This window comes from Balaenoptera acutorostrata, chromosome 13, assembly GCF_949987535.1.
Source record: "Balaenoptera acutorostrata chromosome 13, mBalAcu1.1, whole genome shotgun sequence".
In the NCBI taxonomy this organism is placed as follows: domain Eukaryota; kingdom Metazoa; phylum Chordata; class Mammalia; order Artiodactyla; family Balaenopteridae; genus Balaenoptera; species Balaenoptera acutorostrata.
The window spans coordinates 34,161,893-34,181,430 of NC_080076.1; the positions used below are offsets into that span (position 1 = coordinate 34,161,893).

The 19,538-nt window shown below is 33.0% G+C and overlaps 1 protein-coding gene and 1 non-coding gene across 2 annotated transcripts in view; both read left to right on the plus strand.

Annotated features, from left to right (window-relative positions):
* The window catches only part of RIT2 (Ras like without CAAX 2), a 542,835-nt gene that overhangs the window by 173,705 nt on the left and 349,592 nt on the right, over positions 1-19,538 (plus strand). The window contains 1 exon segment of the mRNA XM_057526195.1: positions 12,503-12,576. Coding sequence (XP_057382178.1) covers positions 12,503-12,576 — 74 coding nt within the window.
* Positions 1,745-1,849, plus strand: LOC114236536 (U6 spliceosomal RNA). The gene has a single exon (XR_003622474.2). It is a non-coding gene; the product is annotated as a U6 spliceosomal RNA (small nuclear RNA).

A 19,538-nucleotide genomic window follows, 5' to 3' on the forward strand; every position in this document is an offset into this window, starting at 1 on the left:
GTAATTGCAGAGTAAGGTGTTTGTGCTTGATAATAGCTTAATATTTTACCTCTCGTATAGTTTTATTGCATTTTAATAGAGAGTTCCTGGAAATTAAATGGCTTATCTTAACTAGGGAGAATGAAACAGAAAAGGTGGAATTTGGAGCACCATGCCAGGCCAATGAGAAAACGTATTTTGATATTATTCTGTTTTCCATCTCCATAACCCATACTCATCAACATTGTAAAGATTTATACAATACAAAGACTATTTAGAAATTGTCATTATGTGAAATAAAATTGATCTAGACTAGAGGAAGAAAGAGAAGATCATTTGAAAAAATTAAGTCATAGTTTAACTTTATGCAAATATTGTTACCAGAAAAATATGAACAAATAGAGAAATGGAACTGGGTATTTTCTCCTTTTTTTTTTTTTTACATTTGAGTAATTTAAAACATTTCCTTTTTAATATTTTTTTTTTAGTAAAGTACAACATAGATACAGAAAAGTATACAAAACAATAATTTATCACAAAGTAAATATTCAGATAATCTCTTGCAAGGTTAAGAAAGCATTTTCCAATAAATATAGCTTAGTTTGGATGTTTATTTTTGAATTTTATTTAAATGGAAATATACAATGTCTGTTCTTTTATATCTAGCTTCTTTTACTCAAAATTATATTGCTAAAATTCAACTATGCTGTAGAGTGCTACAGTTTTCTACATTTCATAGCAAAATTAATGCACTGTATAAATGTACTCGAGTTTATTTGTATCATTTGTATCATTTGTAGCTCATACTGATGAACTCTGGGTTGTTTCTAGTTTAGGGACAGTATGAATAATGCTGACATAAATATTGTCATTTCAGCCTTTCCTGCACATGTGTAACTGTACATGTGCTAATATTTCTTTTTTTAACATCTTTATTGGAATATAATTGTTTTACATTGTTGTGTTAGTTGCTTCTGTATAACAAAGTGAATCAGCTATAAGTATACCTATAACCCCATATCCCCTCCTTCTTGTGTCTCCCTCCCACTCTCCCTATCCCACCCCTCTAGGTGGTCACAAATGTGCATATATTTCTGATGAGTAAAATTGCTTATAGCAAACTGCCAAAAATTTGGTAAAAATAATAACACTTATTTGTCCCTCACACACCTTTAGATTATTTGGAATGTCTTCCCTTCAGACTGGTATTTATCTTGCTTCTGAAAGCAGTGGGTGTCTCAGGAAATATTCTTATCATGGTGATGGAAGAATCAAAAGAGCACAAACCCCACTGCACATGAATATTCCATGCCCCTGTTCATGTCATATTCATTAGCATTCAATTGCCCTAAGTAAGTCACATGGTCAAGCTTAAAGTCGTAGAATGGGGACATATACTCCACCCTGTATAAGGCCATGGCAAGAGTGTAGATAAACAATATTAGTACAGAGAAAAACTAGGACCAATAATTCAATTCAACACATAGGTTACATGTATGATCAGCTTTAGTAGACAGCCCCAAACTAGTTTTCTAAACTTGTTGAACCATTTTACATTCCACCTGTAGTATATAAAAGTTCTCCATACTCCAAAAGTTCACCACTATTTGATGTTGTCTGTCTTTTAAAATTGCCAATTTGTTAGGAAAACATTTGCATTATACTATAGTTTTAATTTGCTTTTACTGATTATTAATAAGGTTGTGCAGGTTTAAATTTATTTATCAGCCATTTGAATGACCTCTTCATACAAACTCAATCTCTTGTGCTCACTTCATCAACACACATACTAAAACTGAACAATACAGAGAAGATTAGCATGGCCCTTGTATAAGATGTTATGCATATTTGTAAAACACTGCACATTTTTTATCATGTTACCTCCTCAATTCCTGTTGCCACTATCACTGCCTCCTAACCCCAAGGAAAGAAAGAGAAGGGAAGGAAAGGGAAGAGAAGGGAAACTACATCATACTTTTTCTGATACTGCTGCCTCCACCTGGGATTTCTTTCCTTCCTTACCCTTCTCCAGTTCTCTCAGTGAGATGACTCTTAAGGTAGCTGAAGGTTTGTTATGTATTCTTCAACCTCCAACTACAACTAAACTTTGTTATACCTCCTTTGTACAGTCATTTAAGAACAAGGGTCACATCTTACTAAACTTTATACCCCTAGTACCTAGTATTATGTTAAATACATATTAGAAACGAAATAAAGATTTTATAAATGGGTAATAAGTAAATGAAAGTTTTTCTACAGTAGCATGCTTTTCACAAGTTGTGTGAAGTTGGGCAAATGATATAACTTTTCTGATCTTTAATTTCTCAACTGTAAATGGAAGTGAGAATACATTTTTCATAGGCTTAGTATGAGAATTGTGACATAATTAATGTAAAAATATGTATTTTTACCATGCCAGTACAGTTTCAATGCTCAATAAATTATAATAATAAATGTTATTACTTAAAGAAACCCTCAGTCTCTTGCTCACTTTTCATTGGAGAAGTCTGCCTCTTTCTGATTGATTTGCAGGAATTCTTTACATATTATAGATATGAGTTGTTGTTTTTTTTTTTTTTCTGCTACATATACTTTATTCCACACTATAGCTTGATTTCTCTTCTCTTAGTAGTGTCTTTCATGAAACTATTTTTTTGTTTTAATGTAGTATCAATTTTAATAAATGTATTTCAATTTGTCAGTCTTTCACTTTATAGTTAGTGTGTTTATATTAGTTTTTAAGAAATCTTACCAGTATAAGCCCTGGAGGTATTCTCCTATGAAATCTCTGAGAAACTTTGTTGTTTTGCTTTGCATATTTATATTTAAAACCCAACTAGAATTTATAATTTTTTATATTGTAAGGTAGAAGTCCAGTCCATTGGTTTCAATATTTATATCTGATTCACAGTACTATTTATTGAAAATATTTTCCTTTTACTACTGCTCTAAAATGCCAATTCTATTATCTAAAAAAAGTGTTCATTAGTGTATGTGTTCTCTATTCTGTCAGTTTATTTTTCAGTCCATCTGCCAATATCATATTGCCCTAATTGCTGTGGATTAATAGTAAATCTCAATATATCATAGAAATTATTCTGTTTTGAGATTGTTGTAACTATTTTTGGCCTTTTTCATTTTCATATTAATTTAGAATTAGTTGATGAATCTCCACCCTCCCTACAAATCTGTTTGGTTTGTTTTTATAAATCAATTTGGGGAATTTGACACCATTAAAATATTGACTCTTTCAATCTGTAAGAGTGGCATTCACTTCTACTTGTTTATATCATCTTTAATTTTTCTCAAAATGTTTTCCAGCTTCCTAAGTAGGACTCTTGCAAAACTTCTGCAAGATTCATTTTTTGAGATTTGATATATGTGATGTTATGGTAATTGACACCATTAAATAATTTAATTTCTTATCTTTTGTTGCTCATATATAAAAATAAAATTATTTTCTATATTAACATTGTTGCAAGAAAACTTACTAAATTCATTTATTCAATCTACTGATTTATCTATAGAATAAATAGAAATTTTATTTATTTGAAATTTCTTTGAAATTTTCTACATACTCAAAATATATTTTCCATGAATAGTGACATTTTCCTCTTTTTTAAAACTTTTTTTTTAACATCAGTCATACTTTTGCCCAGCTGAACAGGTTAGAATTATCAGTATAAAGTGAATAAAGATATTTATAATGAGTATTTTTATCTTGTATCCCAGTCTGAGAGAGAGTGGTTTTAGTATTTCTCTATTAAACATAATGTTTGCTTTGTTTAGATACCTGGTATTAAATAAAGCAAGCTGTTTTCTATGCCTAGTTTGCTAAGATTTTTTTTGAGATTTTTTAATAATTTTAAACATAAGTGAATAATTTTTATGATTTTTTTTGAGACAGTTGTAAAGTCAATGGAATTTTAAGAAATAATACAGAGAGATCCCATGTTCCTTTACCCAGTTTCTCCAGTGATAGCATCTTGCAAACTACGGTACAATATCACAACCAGGATATTGATATTGATACAGTCAAGATACAAAACATTTCCATTGCCATAAGGATACTTCATGTTGCCTTATTATTTATTTATTTACTTTTGGAGAACTTTGAGAGAACACATTTTATTCTCAGGAGATTTAAACATATCATTAAAATTTAATATATCTAAATCAAGATAAGAGTAATTCCTTAATTACATCTAGTATGGATGACATAGGGAAGAATATATATATATATATATATATATATATATATATATATATATATATATATATATTTTAAAAATTATTATTTATTTATTTATTTATGGCTGTGTTGGGTCTTCGTTTCTGTGCAAGGGCTTTCTCCAGTTGCGGCAAATGGGGGCCACTCTTCATCGCGGTGCACGGGCCTCTCACTATCGCGGCCTCTCTTGTTGCGAAGCACAGGCTCCAGACGCGCAGGCTCAGTAATTGTGGCTCACGGGCCCAGTTGCTCCGCGGCATGTGGGATCTTCCCAGACCAGGACTCGAACCCATGTCCCCTGCATTGGCAGGCAGACTCTCAACCACTGTGTCACCAGGGAAGCCCCGGGAAGAATATATTTTGAGAGACCAACTGTGAAAGGAAAATGTTATATAAATTTTCCACAAAGGTGTAAACAGTTTAGCAGTCTATCCTTTAAGGTACTTGAAAAATTCTTAACTAAGTAAAGATATGAAGTAATTCTTTAGCAAATGAGTGGCATTCTGGGAAAGTATTTGAGTTATGCCGTGGATAAAAGTGAGCCAATCTTCTTTTTTTTTTTTTTTTTTAACATGTTTATTGGGGTGGGGTGGGGGGCATGTTGCCTTTTAAAGCCATAGGCCACTTCTTCTATAATACTTGGCGACTATTAAGCTATTAATCATATCTGTAATTTTGTCATTTGAAGAATATTGTTTAAATGGAATCATATATTATGTAACCTTTTGTGATTACCTGTTCTGAGTTAGCATAATTCTATGGAGATTCATCCAGGCTGTTGCATGTTTCAACACTCTTTTTTTTTTTTTATTGTTGAGTGGTATTCCATGATATGGTTGTACCACAGGTTGCACAACCATTGAAGGATATTTGGGATGTTTCCTGTTTTTAGCTATTATGAATAAAGCTACTATAAACAATTTGGAAACATTTTTAGTGTGTTTTTGTGTGAACGTAAGTCTTCATTTCTCTGCAATAAATGGCCAAGAGTGCAACTGCTGCTTTATGTATTACATGTAGGATATACGATATATATATCCTACATATATAAATTTTTAAAAGAAACTACCAAACTGTTTTCCAGAGTAGCAATATCATTTTCTGTACCCACCAGCAATGTGTGAGTGATCCAGTTTTTCTGCATACTTACCAGCATTGTATTGTCACTGTTTTTTTTTTTTTTTAATTTTTAGCCATTTTGATACATATATAGTGATAGCTCATTGTGGGTTTAATTTACACTTACCTAAGTCTAATAACGTTGAACATGTTTTATGCACTTATTTGCTATCTGAATATGGCTCCCGAAGTTCCTAGCAAGTCTGCCTCTTTCTGCCTTTCAGAATCTTCTTACTCTTGTTTCACATATAATGTCCATGGTTTTATATTGTATGTAGCAGGAGGCATAGGGAAAAGTACATCTATTCCATCTTCCCAGAAACAGTCTTTTTGGTATAAATCAATCCTCTATCACTAGATATTCTCATATTGTATCTATGGGTTCCAGAGTTTCTTTGGAGTCCTTTAGGAGGTGTCCATTGAGTGAGGGTGAAGAGCCAGTAGGATTCTGGGACTCCCATGATTGCCCTGACCATAACATGTCCTTTTATTTCTATGAAGACATCTGTATTTAAACTAATTCAATCTTACAAAAGCTCTGGAAGGCAACCATTGTACAGATCATGGCCTTAGGATCATGAAACCATTTATCATGGGTATGGTGAAAGGGGGCATGAAAGATAGAACAAGATATGCCATCTTTCTTTGCTGAAGAAGCTGTAAAGCAGAGGATATCTGTGTCTTCTTCTATTTATTCCAAAACAACAATGAGTGAGGCAGAGTCAAATGACTTGAGACATTCAGTATCAGTACCTGTGGCCTAGTCTTACTGCTTCTCATATCTATTTGGCAAAAGAGAGCCAGACAATCAGGCTTTCCACGGATTCCTCTATCTTCTCAGGCTGAAAGGAAAAGGTTAAAAGCCCTAACATTGAAAGGATGTCCTGAAGTACTTTCTGTAGATGTACTTTGGGGAAGATCATTGATTTGGCTGCTATCTCAGCAAACTCTTGCCCAGGTCTGCTCCCTAGAAGATGACTATTATTTCTTGTCAAAAGCCTCACTATCAGCTTGTCCTTACTCCAAGAAGCCATTGTTTGGAGTGACATCTTCCAGTAGAGGCTCTCAGCAAGTAAAAATCTCCAGATGATTTCTTGCAGTTCCAAAAGAAACACTCCAGCTTGCACCACCTCACTGGGTCTGACGTATGTGGCAAGGCTTCCTGAAATGCAAGGCAGTGCCATTGACTGGAAAATCTGCCTGTAGACCATTCAGAATGCATATGGTTGACCCTCTTAGGGTCAGACTTCCCAGAACAGTGGCATTGATCTTCTCCCTAGGGTAGCAGAGAAATGCTTGTTAGTATAAACTACTCCACTAGAATCTGCTTATATGTCTAGGGGAAAGATTTCATTTGCTGTATACCTCAGATATCATCAGGGAGCACTTACCCCTCACAGACCTAAATAAAATTGACTAAATTCTCAACTTCACAGCATGGGAAAAAAAAATCAAAACTCTGTCTTATAACTCCTGTGAATTCCTCAGGATTTATTTTATAATGGTACCTCTTTCTTCAGGTATTATTTCCATGTTGAGGAGGGGCGTTCTTCTTCACCCTGAGTCATCTTAGAGGCTAATTTCAGCTATTTTTCAAAACCCTTTTTACACCCAACAAGCATATATACCCAAAAACTTATATAAAATTTCACTGAATGTTTAGGTTCAAGAGAAGAGACTATACCAGAATACAAGCAACTTCCTTTCTTTTTTCCTGGCTCTCACAGTCCTCCTTCCAAACTTTGTTTTCTATCTTCTCACTTTGAAGACTGACCTTAGCTGAACTACAGCTCCTCTGGAGGTCTTCTGCTATCTACCTAATTACTGTTCAAATGCTTCTAATGTAACACTCATTAAAATACTGTGTAATTGCCTGCTTATTTTTATATATTCCCCCACATAGAGATTATAAACTCTACGTGGGTAGAAATCAAATCTGTCTTTTTCAACATTGTAGATTCTGTGCCTAGGTGAGTGTGCAACACAGATTACACACTCAAATGATGTTATTATTGATAAATACTCTGATTCATTACATTTGCATCAGTGCTGATTCATTACATCAGTGCTGATTCATCCATGATTTAGCTTCTTGTTCAAGAGAAAGTGTCCAGTACAATATATTCCAAAATGCTTCTGCTTTATAAACACACACAAACACACACACACAATTAAGATAATTTATTTAAGTAATTATTTGAGAAAGTTTTTATAAAGAGATTTTTTTGAACCTTTATTGTTTTAACTGTTTTTCTGTTTTTAAATTGGGTCAATGATTAATATCTTAGAGGTGTATACTAGCTCAAAGTCATAGAATTATATCTTCAATTTACTACATTTCAGATTTTAGGTAAACCATATAAAAAGTATTCCACTATCTTAAGATTTTTAAAAAGTCATCTAGTGAAAATTAAACAATAACCTTCTAATATTTTCTCTCAGTTACATATTATAGTTTTAAATTATCTCAATTTCATATTTACAACTAAAATATTTTAAAGTTATTAAAATACATATGTTTGCTCTGTAAAGGCATTAAATCAATTATTCTGGGCAAATCATCCAGAACACCTTAAGGTTTTTTAATTAATTAAAAACCTTTATAATTTTATGATTATTGCAAACATACCCTACCAAACGCTCTATGATTTATTTGTTGGGAAGAAAGCATTCCCTCATGGGTAAATATAAATAGCAAAAGTGATTTCATTTTAATATAATTTCATGGTTACGTTGAAAAAAAATTTTTAAAACTTACAATATAACATTCCTTTAGTTTGAATTACGGTTTCTTTTTTTTTTAAAGCACCATCATATATGTTACTCTTGCTGATCCTTATAGAATTCTTTTGTATTGACATAGCTTGTACTATACCAGTCTCAGGAAGCTCTTTTTGGGTCCTTTGAATTTAAGTAGACAAATATGAAATCTGAAGATTCACATGTGATCATCAGGTCACAGAGCACTTTTCAGAGTAACTATTTTTATTTCCCCATGAAACTGAAAAACAACCCTATGCATCTTCAAAATAAATTGCAAGCAATTCCACAAGAGTTCTCTTTTCTGAGAGAAAGATCAGTAAAATCACGAAGAAGAATAGAATGAAAAAATAGAAATTGTGTAGTTGCTTGTGCACTGAATGCTGTTAGAATTGTTGTGTAGGGGAGCAAAAGCTACTACTCCAAAATGTCTCTTTGGCAGAAGGAGTATTTTGAGCTGACAACAGTCAAGGCCCAAAACACCCAGGAAGAAATTTTGGCTTTCCCCCAACTGCCTAAAAGAATGTAAATAAAGGACATATTCCAAGAAGGAAGCTACTATCATAGCTAACTATAGTATGAACTAGGCATACTAGAGATGGTGAAACCTAGCAAAGTCAATTTGTTAAAATTCCTCTCCATGGTCCGTTGTCTCTGCATGTCCCAGAAAATATTTGTTTACAAACATTTTTTTTCCATCTCCATGCAAGTTGCCTTCCTCCACATTGAAGTCCCAAACCACTACCCCAAACATCCTCTTTTGTTTGTACCTGTATTTAAGGTGAGGGTTTCAGCTACTTGGGTGAATTACTCAGTTTTTCTGGGTCTCTCCTATGTATACATATTAGTAAACCTCTGTTTGATTGTTTCATGCTAATTTATCTCATATCAATTTAATTTCTAGTCCAGCCAAAAGAACCTGGAAGTGTAGTGGAAAATGTCTTCCTCTCCTAAAGCTGGTAATTGCTAAAACCACAGTAGTTTAACTTCTCTGCAATTTTTACTTCCCACAACTTCATTTTTCTTGAGCATAGTCATAAGGAATAAATTTCCTTGAAGGTAGGCTATATGCCCTATAAATTTTTGGATTTTAACATCTCATTGCATGTATGTGTCTTCCACCATGATTGTATAAGTTCCTTTAGAGTGGAGACCATGATTATTGTGTGTGTGTGTGTCTGTGTGCGTGCATGTGTCTCCATATCTCCAACAGCTAGAAAAAAATTGAATTTGGTGGAATTGAATTGAATAGAATAGTAGAATTGAATTTTTCTACTATGCATTGAAAAAGTGCATCCTGTGTTTGGTTATTATTACTTTCTACACCAAAAGATTCTGAAAGTAATTAATTTTTTATCTGTGGTTCAAAATCAACAATATGAATAATTATTGTGCCAATATTCAATGCTGTTCTAAATGTTTTTGTAGTGGAGTGGTGCTGTTTGTTCTTTACTTATAACATAGATGTTGGATAAAACAAAATAGAGATTGCAGCCATACTCCAGGAATTTTGTTTCAGGCTCAGAAGTTTCAACCATGTTTCACAAATGATGGTGTACTCACTGTAGGTATTTGAACAGGCTGAAATACATAGGATGGGATTGTCATGAATGAAGAAATAAAAAACGTAATGAAAGAGGACTCTCAGATCTCTCCACAGAGCTTCATACCAAAATATTCACTCTTTTCACTTGAGTGAAACACAGACATGGCAAAGTTAACTTTTCCCAAATTGAACTTGTGTTTCTCCTCTTTTCTTTCTCTTCTCAATAAATGTTATAATTATCTGTCCATCTGCAAATGCCAGGAATCTGAGAGCTTCTCTTGCATCATCTTCCTTCCTTGTTCTCCATATATCACTAAGTGGCATAGGTTCAACCTCTAAACATTTTGCAAATCTATAAGTTTTCCTCCAACTTACTGCTATTATCATAGTAGAGGCCATCAATATTTCTCACCTAGATTACTATATATCCACTTAATCTTTCTAGTTTTCCACCTTAAAATTCATTTACCACATTTCAGCCAGAGTTAGTATCCCCAAATAACATTACAATAGAGTCCAAATTTCTTAAAAACAATAATCATACTTAACCCTTATTAAACATTTACTATACACAAGGCAGTATACTGGATGCCTTCTATGCTTTGTCTCTTTGAATCCTCTGAACAATTCCATGAGTTATATACCAATATTATTATAACATTTTAAAATGAGTACTATATATTTTAGAGACATCAAGTAAATTTCCTAAAATCAGAAAGCTGGTAGTGGTGGAGTCAGGATTTAAACCCAGCCAGTCTGACTTCAGATGCCTCACTCAAAAATATGATTCAATTTAATATATTAATAAGCAAGTCTAATATATCTCTTAAATTTTACTTTTCTTTCCTGAACTCTAAGATTTAGCCACACTGAAATTATCTAAGTTCTTTTTTTGTTCCATCATCTTTATAACATCTGAGATTCTGATTTCAGTTTTCCTTTTTCTTTATTTTTTTTCTAACTCCTACTCAGTTTAGCTGCTGTTTCTTACAGGAATCATTCCTTAACTTTCCAAGTATATATTGGAAGTAAGACTGAAATCACACAAAATACCTTTTCCAATCACAATGGAATGAAACTAGTAGCAAAAGGAGAGGAAAACTGAAATATTTACAAATATATGGAAATTAAAAAAAAACAAAGGGTGAAAGAAGAAATCACATGTTAAATTAGAAAATATTTAGAGATTAATGACATGAAAACACAACATTCCAAAACTTATGGAATGAAGCAATAGCATTAAAAGGGAAATTTATAACTCTAAATGCATACATTAAAAAGAAATATCCCAAATTAACAAACTAACTTTAAACCTTAAGGAACTAAAAAAAGAACAAATTAAACCCAGAATGAGTAGAAAGAAGGAAACAATAAGAAGAAATAATAAATAATTAGAAGAGAGGTAAATAAAATAGAGAATAAAAAACAGTAGAAAAATTAATGACACAAAGTGTTGATTTTTCAAAACAATGAATAAAATTGACAAGTCTTTAGCTAGGTTGACTAAGAAAAAGAGTTTAATCAAATAACTAAAATCTGAAATTAAAGTAGGAACATTACTACCAACCTTACAGAAATGAAAAGAATAATAAGAGAATTGTATACAAATAAATTAATTTATACCATTACCAAACAACCTATAAAAAATATTGATTGAAAATTGATCAGTGACCTAAAGACCAGATTATAAAACTCTTAGAAGAAAACATAGGGTTAAATATTCATGATCTTGAATTTGGTAATAGATCCTTAGCTATGATACCAAAAGCATGAGCAACAATAGAAAAACAAATAAATTGGACTTGATAAAATTAAATAATTTTTATTCATCAAAGGCTATTATTAATAAAGCAAAAAGATCACCTACAGAATAGAAGAAAATATTCACAAAATATATATCTTGTAACTGTTTATAGTCCAGAATATGCAATGAACTTTTATAAGTTAATAACAAGTAAACAAAGTAAAATGTTTTATAGTTTTCAGTGTACAACATTATCTCCTTAGCTAAGTTTATTCTGAAATATGTATGTATGTATGTATTATTTATGTATTCAATTATTTATTTATATCAGCATGGATTCAGGGATGCTTATTTTATACCTTGAGTTATAATCCAAAACTTTCATTATATATCTAGTTGCTCTGAAGTATTTACTTTTGATGCTATTGTAAATGAAATCATTTTCTTACTTTGTTTTTCAGATTGTTCGTTAGTGTATAGAAATACAACTGATTTTTGTGTGTTGATTTTGAATTGTTCAACTTCGCTGAATTTGTTTAGAAATTCTAACTCTGTGTGTGTGTGTTGTGGAATCTTTAGAGTTTTCTACATATAAAACCATATTGTCTGCAAACAGAGATAATTTTACTTCTTTTCCAATTTGTATGTATTTTTTTTTCTTGCCTTTTTGCTCTGGCTAGAACTTCCACTACTATATTAAATAAAAATGGTTAAAGCAGGTGTCCTTGTCTTGTTTCTGATATTAGAGGAAGAGCTTTTAGCCTTTCACTTTTGATTATAATGTTAAGATGCAAATTTGCAGTGCATGATTAGAAAGAACTGATACATTTTTTCCATGGTTTGTTCTCTAGGTAATATGACTAAGGGACCTCAAATCATGAAATTCTTCTGATGAAGAAGAAACCCACCAGACTTCACTTTAAGCAGAAACTTCTTTCTTCTATTTCCCAGGGTTACATCCTATGTACTCTATGTAATCTATGTGTTGTAATTAAGTACAGTATCTTATTCTCTTGATTAGTAACCTAATTAAAAATTCTTCTTTGTTATGAAATCTAAAAATTAATCATAACATTTATGTTGAATATATTTAAATGTAAACTTTTTCTTGTACTATTCTCAGAAGATGCATATAAGACCCAGGTTAGGATTGACAATGAGCCCGCTTATTGGGATATCTTGGACACTGCGGGTAAGGTAGGTTACTTTTTTAGATCTTTTCAATCTCTGAGGCCAGTTTATGCTTTAACCTCAAATTCTTTCACCACAGAGTAGAAGATGAATTTACTCAAACAGAAGAGCAAATTTGTAATAGCACTCAGGAATTAAATAAGAATTAGCAAAAAAATATGACTCCTTGTCACTCAGAATATTTCAACATTCCCTTAATTTTTTAAATATAAAAGTAAAGGTATTGATGTAATATTGCCAAAGAGATTGTAAAATTAATAAAATAGTAAATTATTCTCCCTCAGATTTGCACGAAACTCTGTCCTAGACCCTAATGTGGTGATAATTTTTATTAGAAAAATTTAGTTGAATATATATCTTCATTACATTATTTTCCTTTGTAAACAAAAATTTTAATTTAAAAAAAAAAATGGCTAAAACTTCCAAAAGTATGTTGAATAATAGTGGGCAACCTTGTTTTGTTCCTGATCTTAGTGGAAATGGTTTCAGTTTTTAACCACTGAGAACTATGTTGGCTGTGGGTTTGTCATATATGGCCTTTATTATGTTGAGGAAAGTTCCCTCTATGCCTACTTTCTGGGGGGGTTTTAACATAAATTGGTGTTGAATTTTGTAAAAAGATTTTTCTGCATCTATTGAGATGATCATTTGGTTTTTCTCCTTCAATTTGTTAATATGGTGTATCACATTGATTGATTTGTGCATATTGAAGAATCATTGCGTTCCCAGGATAAACCCCACTTGATCATGGTGTATGCTCCTTTTAATGTGCTGTTGGATTCTGTTTGCTAGTATTTTGTTGAGGATTTTGGCATCCATGTTCATCAGTGATATTGGCCTGTATTTTTCTTTCTTTGTGACATCTTTGGCTGGTATACAGAGTGAAGTAAGTCAGAAAGAGAAAAACAAATACTGTATGTTAACACATATATATGGAATCTTAAAAAAAAAATGGTTATGAAAAATCTAGGGGCAGGACAGGAATAAAGATTCAGACATAGATAATGGACTTGAGGACATCGGGAGGACAAGTGTAAGCTGGGACGAAGTGAGAGAGTGGCATGGACATATATACACTATGAAATGTAAAATAGATAGCTAGTGGGAAGCAGCCGCATAGCACAGGGAGATCAGCTCGGTGTTTTGTGACCACCTAGGGGGTGGGATAGGGAGTGTGGGAGGGAGGTGCAAGAGGGAGGAGATATGGGGATATATATAAATGTATAGCTGATTCACTATGTTATAAAGCAGAAACTAACACACCATTGTAAAGCAATTATACTCCAATAAAGATGTTTAAAAACTGATTTATTATTTCATCTATTTGATGAAACTATTTTAAAAATAGTTGCATTAATTGGAATATTGGTACTATACAAGCCACTGGAAAGAGCTGGTCTCTTTCTATATTTATGAGATATATTAAGACTATTTAAAAGCCATATATTAACAAAATCATTTGTTTCCAGCGACATTTGGATATGGGGGAAAAAACTGTTGAAGCGATTGTGAATATTTAGAATAAAAAGTACTTCAATTATTTGAAAAAAAAAAAAAAAAAAGATCTCTTATCCAAGAGAAAGAGAAAGTACACTTTTGGTGCTAATACAATCGTAAATACTGGGATATTTCTCCTCCCCACAGGAGAAGGCTTGGGCATGTCATCGCTTAGGTCAATGAAATTTACAAATGAGTCAACCTGTTAGTTCTGGGCCACAGTCTTAAGAGGCACTAATGGTGTTTCTTCTAATTCCCAAAGAGAAGACCATGAGGCAGGTAGCCCTTGGTCCCAGAAGAATGAGGAAATATGAGAAGCAGTCCTAAATCCAACTCAAAGATTGGAGCAAAACCCAGACGACTCACAGCCTGAAGCAGATCTGCTCCATCAACCTCATAGACTGGTGAACTAGAAAAATCATCAACACTAGTTGCTTCAAGCCCCTGAATTTGAGGTGGTTTGTTACACAGCATTATTATGACAATAGCTGATTGACATGGCATATTAAAGGATCATTTATGAGTTTGATATGGCTAGAGATGAAGAATACTACCCATTTGTGGGTGAAGTGGTGAATGTTAAGAGATAAATCTGCATATACGCACTCAAGTGTTTTTTGTTCCGGGTGAAATATTCTTGTCTTGTCACAGAAAGAATTCTGAGACAAGACAGGAAGGTTAAGAAAGCAAAGTGAGAATTTAAGTGATAGTACACTCTTGAGATGAGATCAGGCAGTTTCAGGTGAATAGCTGCCCTGAGTGTCTTTGGCAAGCCTTTTACGTGGGGTGTACAAAAGAAGGGACAGAATATTCATTGGGGAAGGAGGGGTTTGGGGTTGTATTCCCTGATTTTTATCCCAGTGTCACCTTCCCAAGGGATGGAAGGATTTTTGTCCTTATTAAGCTTCGATCAGAAGTGTCATGACTTTGGTACATGATGGGTACATCTTATCTGCAAAGCTAATTTTATTGTAATGAGAGCATAAAGAACAACAGGTTACATTTGGACCCTGGAGATTCCTGCCTTTTCCCACCTTTCTTTGTCTGCCTCCAGGACATTTATCACCCTTTCCTACCATCTGGCCCATGCACCCCTTTCTCTGATCATATCTAGCTACCTGCCTGCTGTAACACTTTCTAACTCTAAGATTATATGCTCTAGGAAACAATAAGAAACTTTCAAATACACAACTAAAAAAATAAAATTATTACACTTGTATACCATTAAATATTTTTCAAACCTAGTTTCAACTGCAGCCAAACATAATCAGGAATATATCAGGCTCAAAAATGGTGACTTGTTGGCTTCCAAACCATTATTAAACACCCACATGCAAGAGGTAGTCTATATAGCAGATTTAACAAAGCTTATTTCCCTGTAGAGGATAGGAGAGAACACCATTAAAATACTTTTAATGATATTGCCTTGTTTCCTTTTGGTGCTTTTACTATTCAACATTCATTGAAATTTTATCCTTACAACAAATCCAGGAAGTAGGTAGGAACATTACTATTACTGTTACCTCCTAGAATTTGAGTAAAATGTTGTACAGAAATGAAGTGACTGTCCTCTTGGGGGCAATATATATATATATATTTAAGAATTTATTATTTTTTTACCTATGATAAACTTTAATTTATAATTTAGACGCAGTAAGAGATTAATAACTACCAATAAAATAGTACAAATTAAAAAATATAGTGTAATAAAAGTTATGTGAATGTGGTATCACACTCTCTCTCAAAATATCAAATTGTACAAATTTAATGCATTTTTGAGGCAATATTGATACTTGGGTCAAGTCCCTCATTGCAGTGATACAATAATTCCACGGAAGAAAGGCTGGCCATCAACAAATCTCTGGTTGAAAAGGATTTTACCCTAACCATTCTTCTAGTGTTTCAACTTTTAAAAAATGTTTAATGCCCCCACCAAATACTTATTAAGCCTATGTTTGACCACTTCTGTTGATCAGGAACTGTGGTTCTGGAAGCAGACAAGTAGAGCTTTTAGAAAGCATTAATTATTAGAAAGTTTTCTTGCAATGAGCTGAAATTTTCCTTTCTATAGTTTCCATCTATTGGTTTCAGATCTATGCTTTCAAAAAAGTTATATTACTCATTTTATAAATGGAAAGCTTAAGGCTCATGTAGGTTACATAACTTTATCTCAGGCCATGCAGCAAGCCAGCAGTGACTAGAATCCATCTACACTCTCATTCAAGCTCTTTCTTATTTCACTTCTCTAATGGAATCCCTTAGTGTGTACCAAGTACTATCCTAAGTCAAGAAAATGCATAATACAACAAAATTGAGCCTCCGTTCTCAAAGTGCTTAAGGTTTGAGATAGTGGGAGAACACAAAATTAAAAATTGTACCAGTTGTGATAAGGAGTACGGTAGAAGTATGCAAATTGTGGTCATGAGTTATCTCTGATACCTAAGTTATCTTTTGTCCTGGCCTAAATACAAAAAAAGTATCTATCATCTATCTATCTATCTATCTATCTATCTATCTATCTATCTATCTATCTAATATATAATCTAAATTAAAATAGAATAAAGTTTTTGAAAAAATAATTCGTAACTGTATTTAAGTGAAACTCTAACAAAATAAATATAATAAATTCAATTTAATTACAAATATATTTAATCATCCTCAGCCTTAGTAGAAATAATAAAAGTAATTCAAGTACTCCAGACTCTACTCTTTTGATGTACTAATATATCCACTCACTGAAACTTCCTACACCTAAGCATGGCCCCCAACACCTGACAACTGCTTGGATTAAGACATTTTGGAGCAATATGAAATGTAATTTAAATCTGCTATTTAGCTTAGCTCTTAACCAACTCTGAAGTCAATGCAAGTCCTTTAACCAATCTGGTATGAAGGAAGTTTAGAGATTTCTGCTGTCTTTCTAATAATCCCTTCAGTGTCCTTCTCACTGCTGCCTACCCAACACCAGACTCTAATACAGGTTTCCTATTACTCTTAGCACAAGTTCCTGTGCCCAATGCACAGTGAGGCCAAACAAACATTAGAGTTTGGAGCAGAGAAAGATTTATTGTAGGGCCATGCTAAGATACAGGTTGCTAATGCTCTAAAAACCCCAGCTCCCCAAAGGCTTTCAGCAAAGCATTTTTAAAAGCCAAATGAGGAGGGGGTGTCTCAAGGTGTGTTATCAGCCCATGCATAATTCTCTGATTGGCTAATGGTGAGGTAACAGGGCAGTGTCACAGGGGTTAACATTATCAGTACTTAGGCTCCAGGAGGCCTGGGGCTATGTGCTCAAGGTCATCAAGTAGTTAACATCTTCCATTTTGTGGGGGGTTTTCACATCTGTAAAACAACTCAGGAATGTGTATCAAATACCTTTATCTACGAACTTCAAAGAAGAGCTAAAGCAGAGGATATAGGGGAAGGACCTGTCTCAGGAAGGCCCCATAGGATCCTGCTCAGTTACATTACTATAGTCTTAATATGTATATTACTTTTATGTGTCTCTCAAGTATTATCATGCAGGTATCACCTAATCCCTCTAGAAGTAAGACATATTTTAAGAAACTACTTTAACTCTGGAAATAAGTTTTTTATCTTAAGGGCTTGCCATATAGTCAGAAATTGTTAAAGAAAAACTAAAAGAAAATTTTTTAAAATTTAAAAATATAGCCTAAGATTTAAGGGCAAACTAATATTATCAGTATTGGCATTAAGAGAATCAACAAAGGTCAATCCAGCTCTAAATATGAGAAGAGAGAGCAGGTTTGCAACCAGAATTATGTCCTGAATTGATATAGCTTGATCATAGATTTTTATCTTGGGAAAATGGACAAATGTTATGGTGGCCCATTGCATTGGTCTGAGACACTTGAAAACAATTTACTATTAATATTACTGCAAATAAGGTGGACTGGAATCCTGATTTTCTAAGGACATTCCTATTTGGTACTGTAAGAGAAGAAGAGATTTTTCCTTTACCCTTCTGTGCTCTTCTAGCTGGTCTAAGACTTTTAAATTGATATGAGACAGATTAACAAGAGAAAATCAAACAAAAGTTTAATAATGTGTACATGGAAGAGACCCAGAAAAACTGAGTAACTCACCAAAATAGCTGAAATTCTCACATTAAATACCATCTTCAGTTAAAGACAGAAGAGGATGTTGGGGGTAGTGGTTGGGACTTTGAAGGGAGAAAGGCAATTTAAATGGAGATGAAAAAACGAATGTTGTAAACAAATGTTTGCTGGGCCCTGCAGACAGTGAGACACAGAGAAGAATTCTAACAAACTTTACTATGTTCCCTTCGCTGTCTACCACACCTAGTTCACACTATAGTTGTCTATGGTGATAGCTCCCTTCCTGGAATAGGTCCTCTATCTACATTCTTTAGGCAATTAGGGAGAAGGTCAAAATTTACTCCTGAGTCTTTTAGGCCTTGATTACTTTCAGCTAGAAATAATCTGCATGCCACAGAAATATTTTGGGGTGGCAAATTTTGTTCCCTATAGTAGCTGGTATAGCTCAATTAATGTTTGTTACTTTATTTTATTTTTTTAACACTGCTTTTCACGCAAAAGTGCTCTGTTTGTATGATAACTCATATAGTCATCCAAACTACAAACTACTAGACTCCTTCTCCAATAAGGTGGATGTAAAACATGAATATAAAACCAACTGTGATTTAAATATACAAGCCAGGAAAGCAAATACTATACAAAATAAGACCATAAATCAGAAATTAAACCAAAAAACAATTCTTAATAGCCAAAGCAAATGTTAAAAAAACAAAAAAAAAAATCCATAGAATAAAGTTCCTATAATTTTATTAAAGTTTCTCATAACAGGGGAGATTCTCAGGATTTCTTTCTCAGTCTATTTGATATTAGAGTCAGATATTATATGCTGGTTACTGTTTTTATTCAGTTTACAACTTTTATACCCAAAATTTCAGAAGAAATGGGTTTCTGGGCTTCCTTGGTGGCTCAGTGGTTGAGAATCTGCCTGCCAATGCAGGGGACATGGGTTCGTTCCCTGGTCCGGGAAGATCCCACATGCCATGGAGCAACTATGTCTGTAAATCTGTGTGTATATATGTATCAATAGCTCACATTTTCAACATAATTAATTTGGCATCCATAGATTTACAATACTGGATTAATTGTTCTATAGGAATACAAAAATATAAAATCAAAAATCAATCAAAATATAAAATATAATTTGTGGCATTGAAGAGATTACCCTTTTATTTTTGCACATATTTAAGAAAGAATCTAGACTCAAAACTAAAGAAAGACATCCCAGATTTAATTGCCATGTCTTTAATTATATCACCTCTTTAGCTTTCTCTTTTAAACAGTGTTCCTTATCAAACACTGTATTAAGTATTTAATTACTCACCAGTGTTATATGTAGAAAATTAAGATTTATATTTATCATTTATATTTTTAGCTAAAACTTGGCAATTTCAA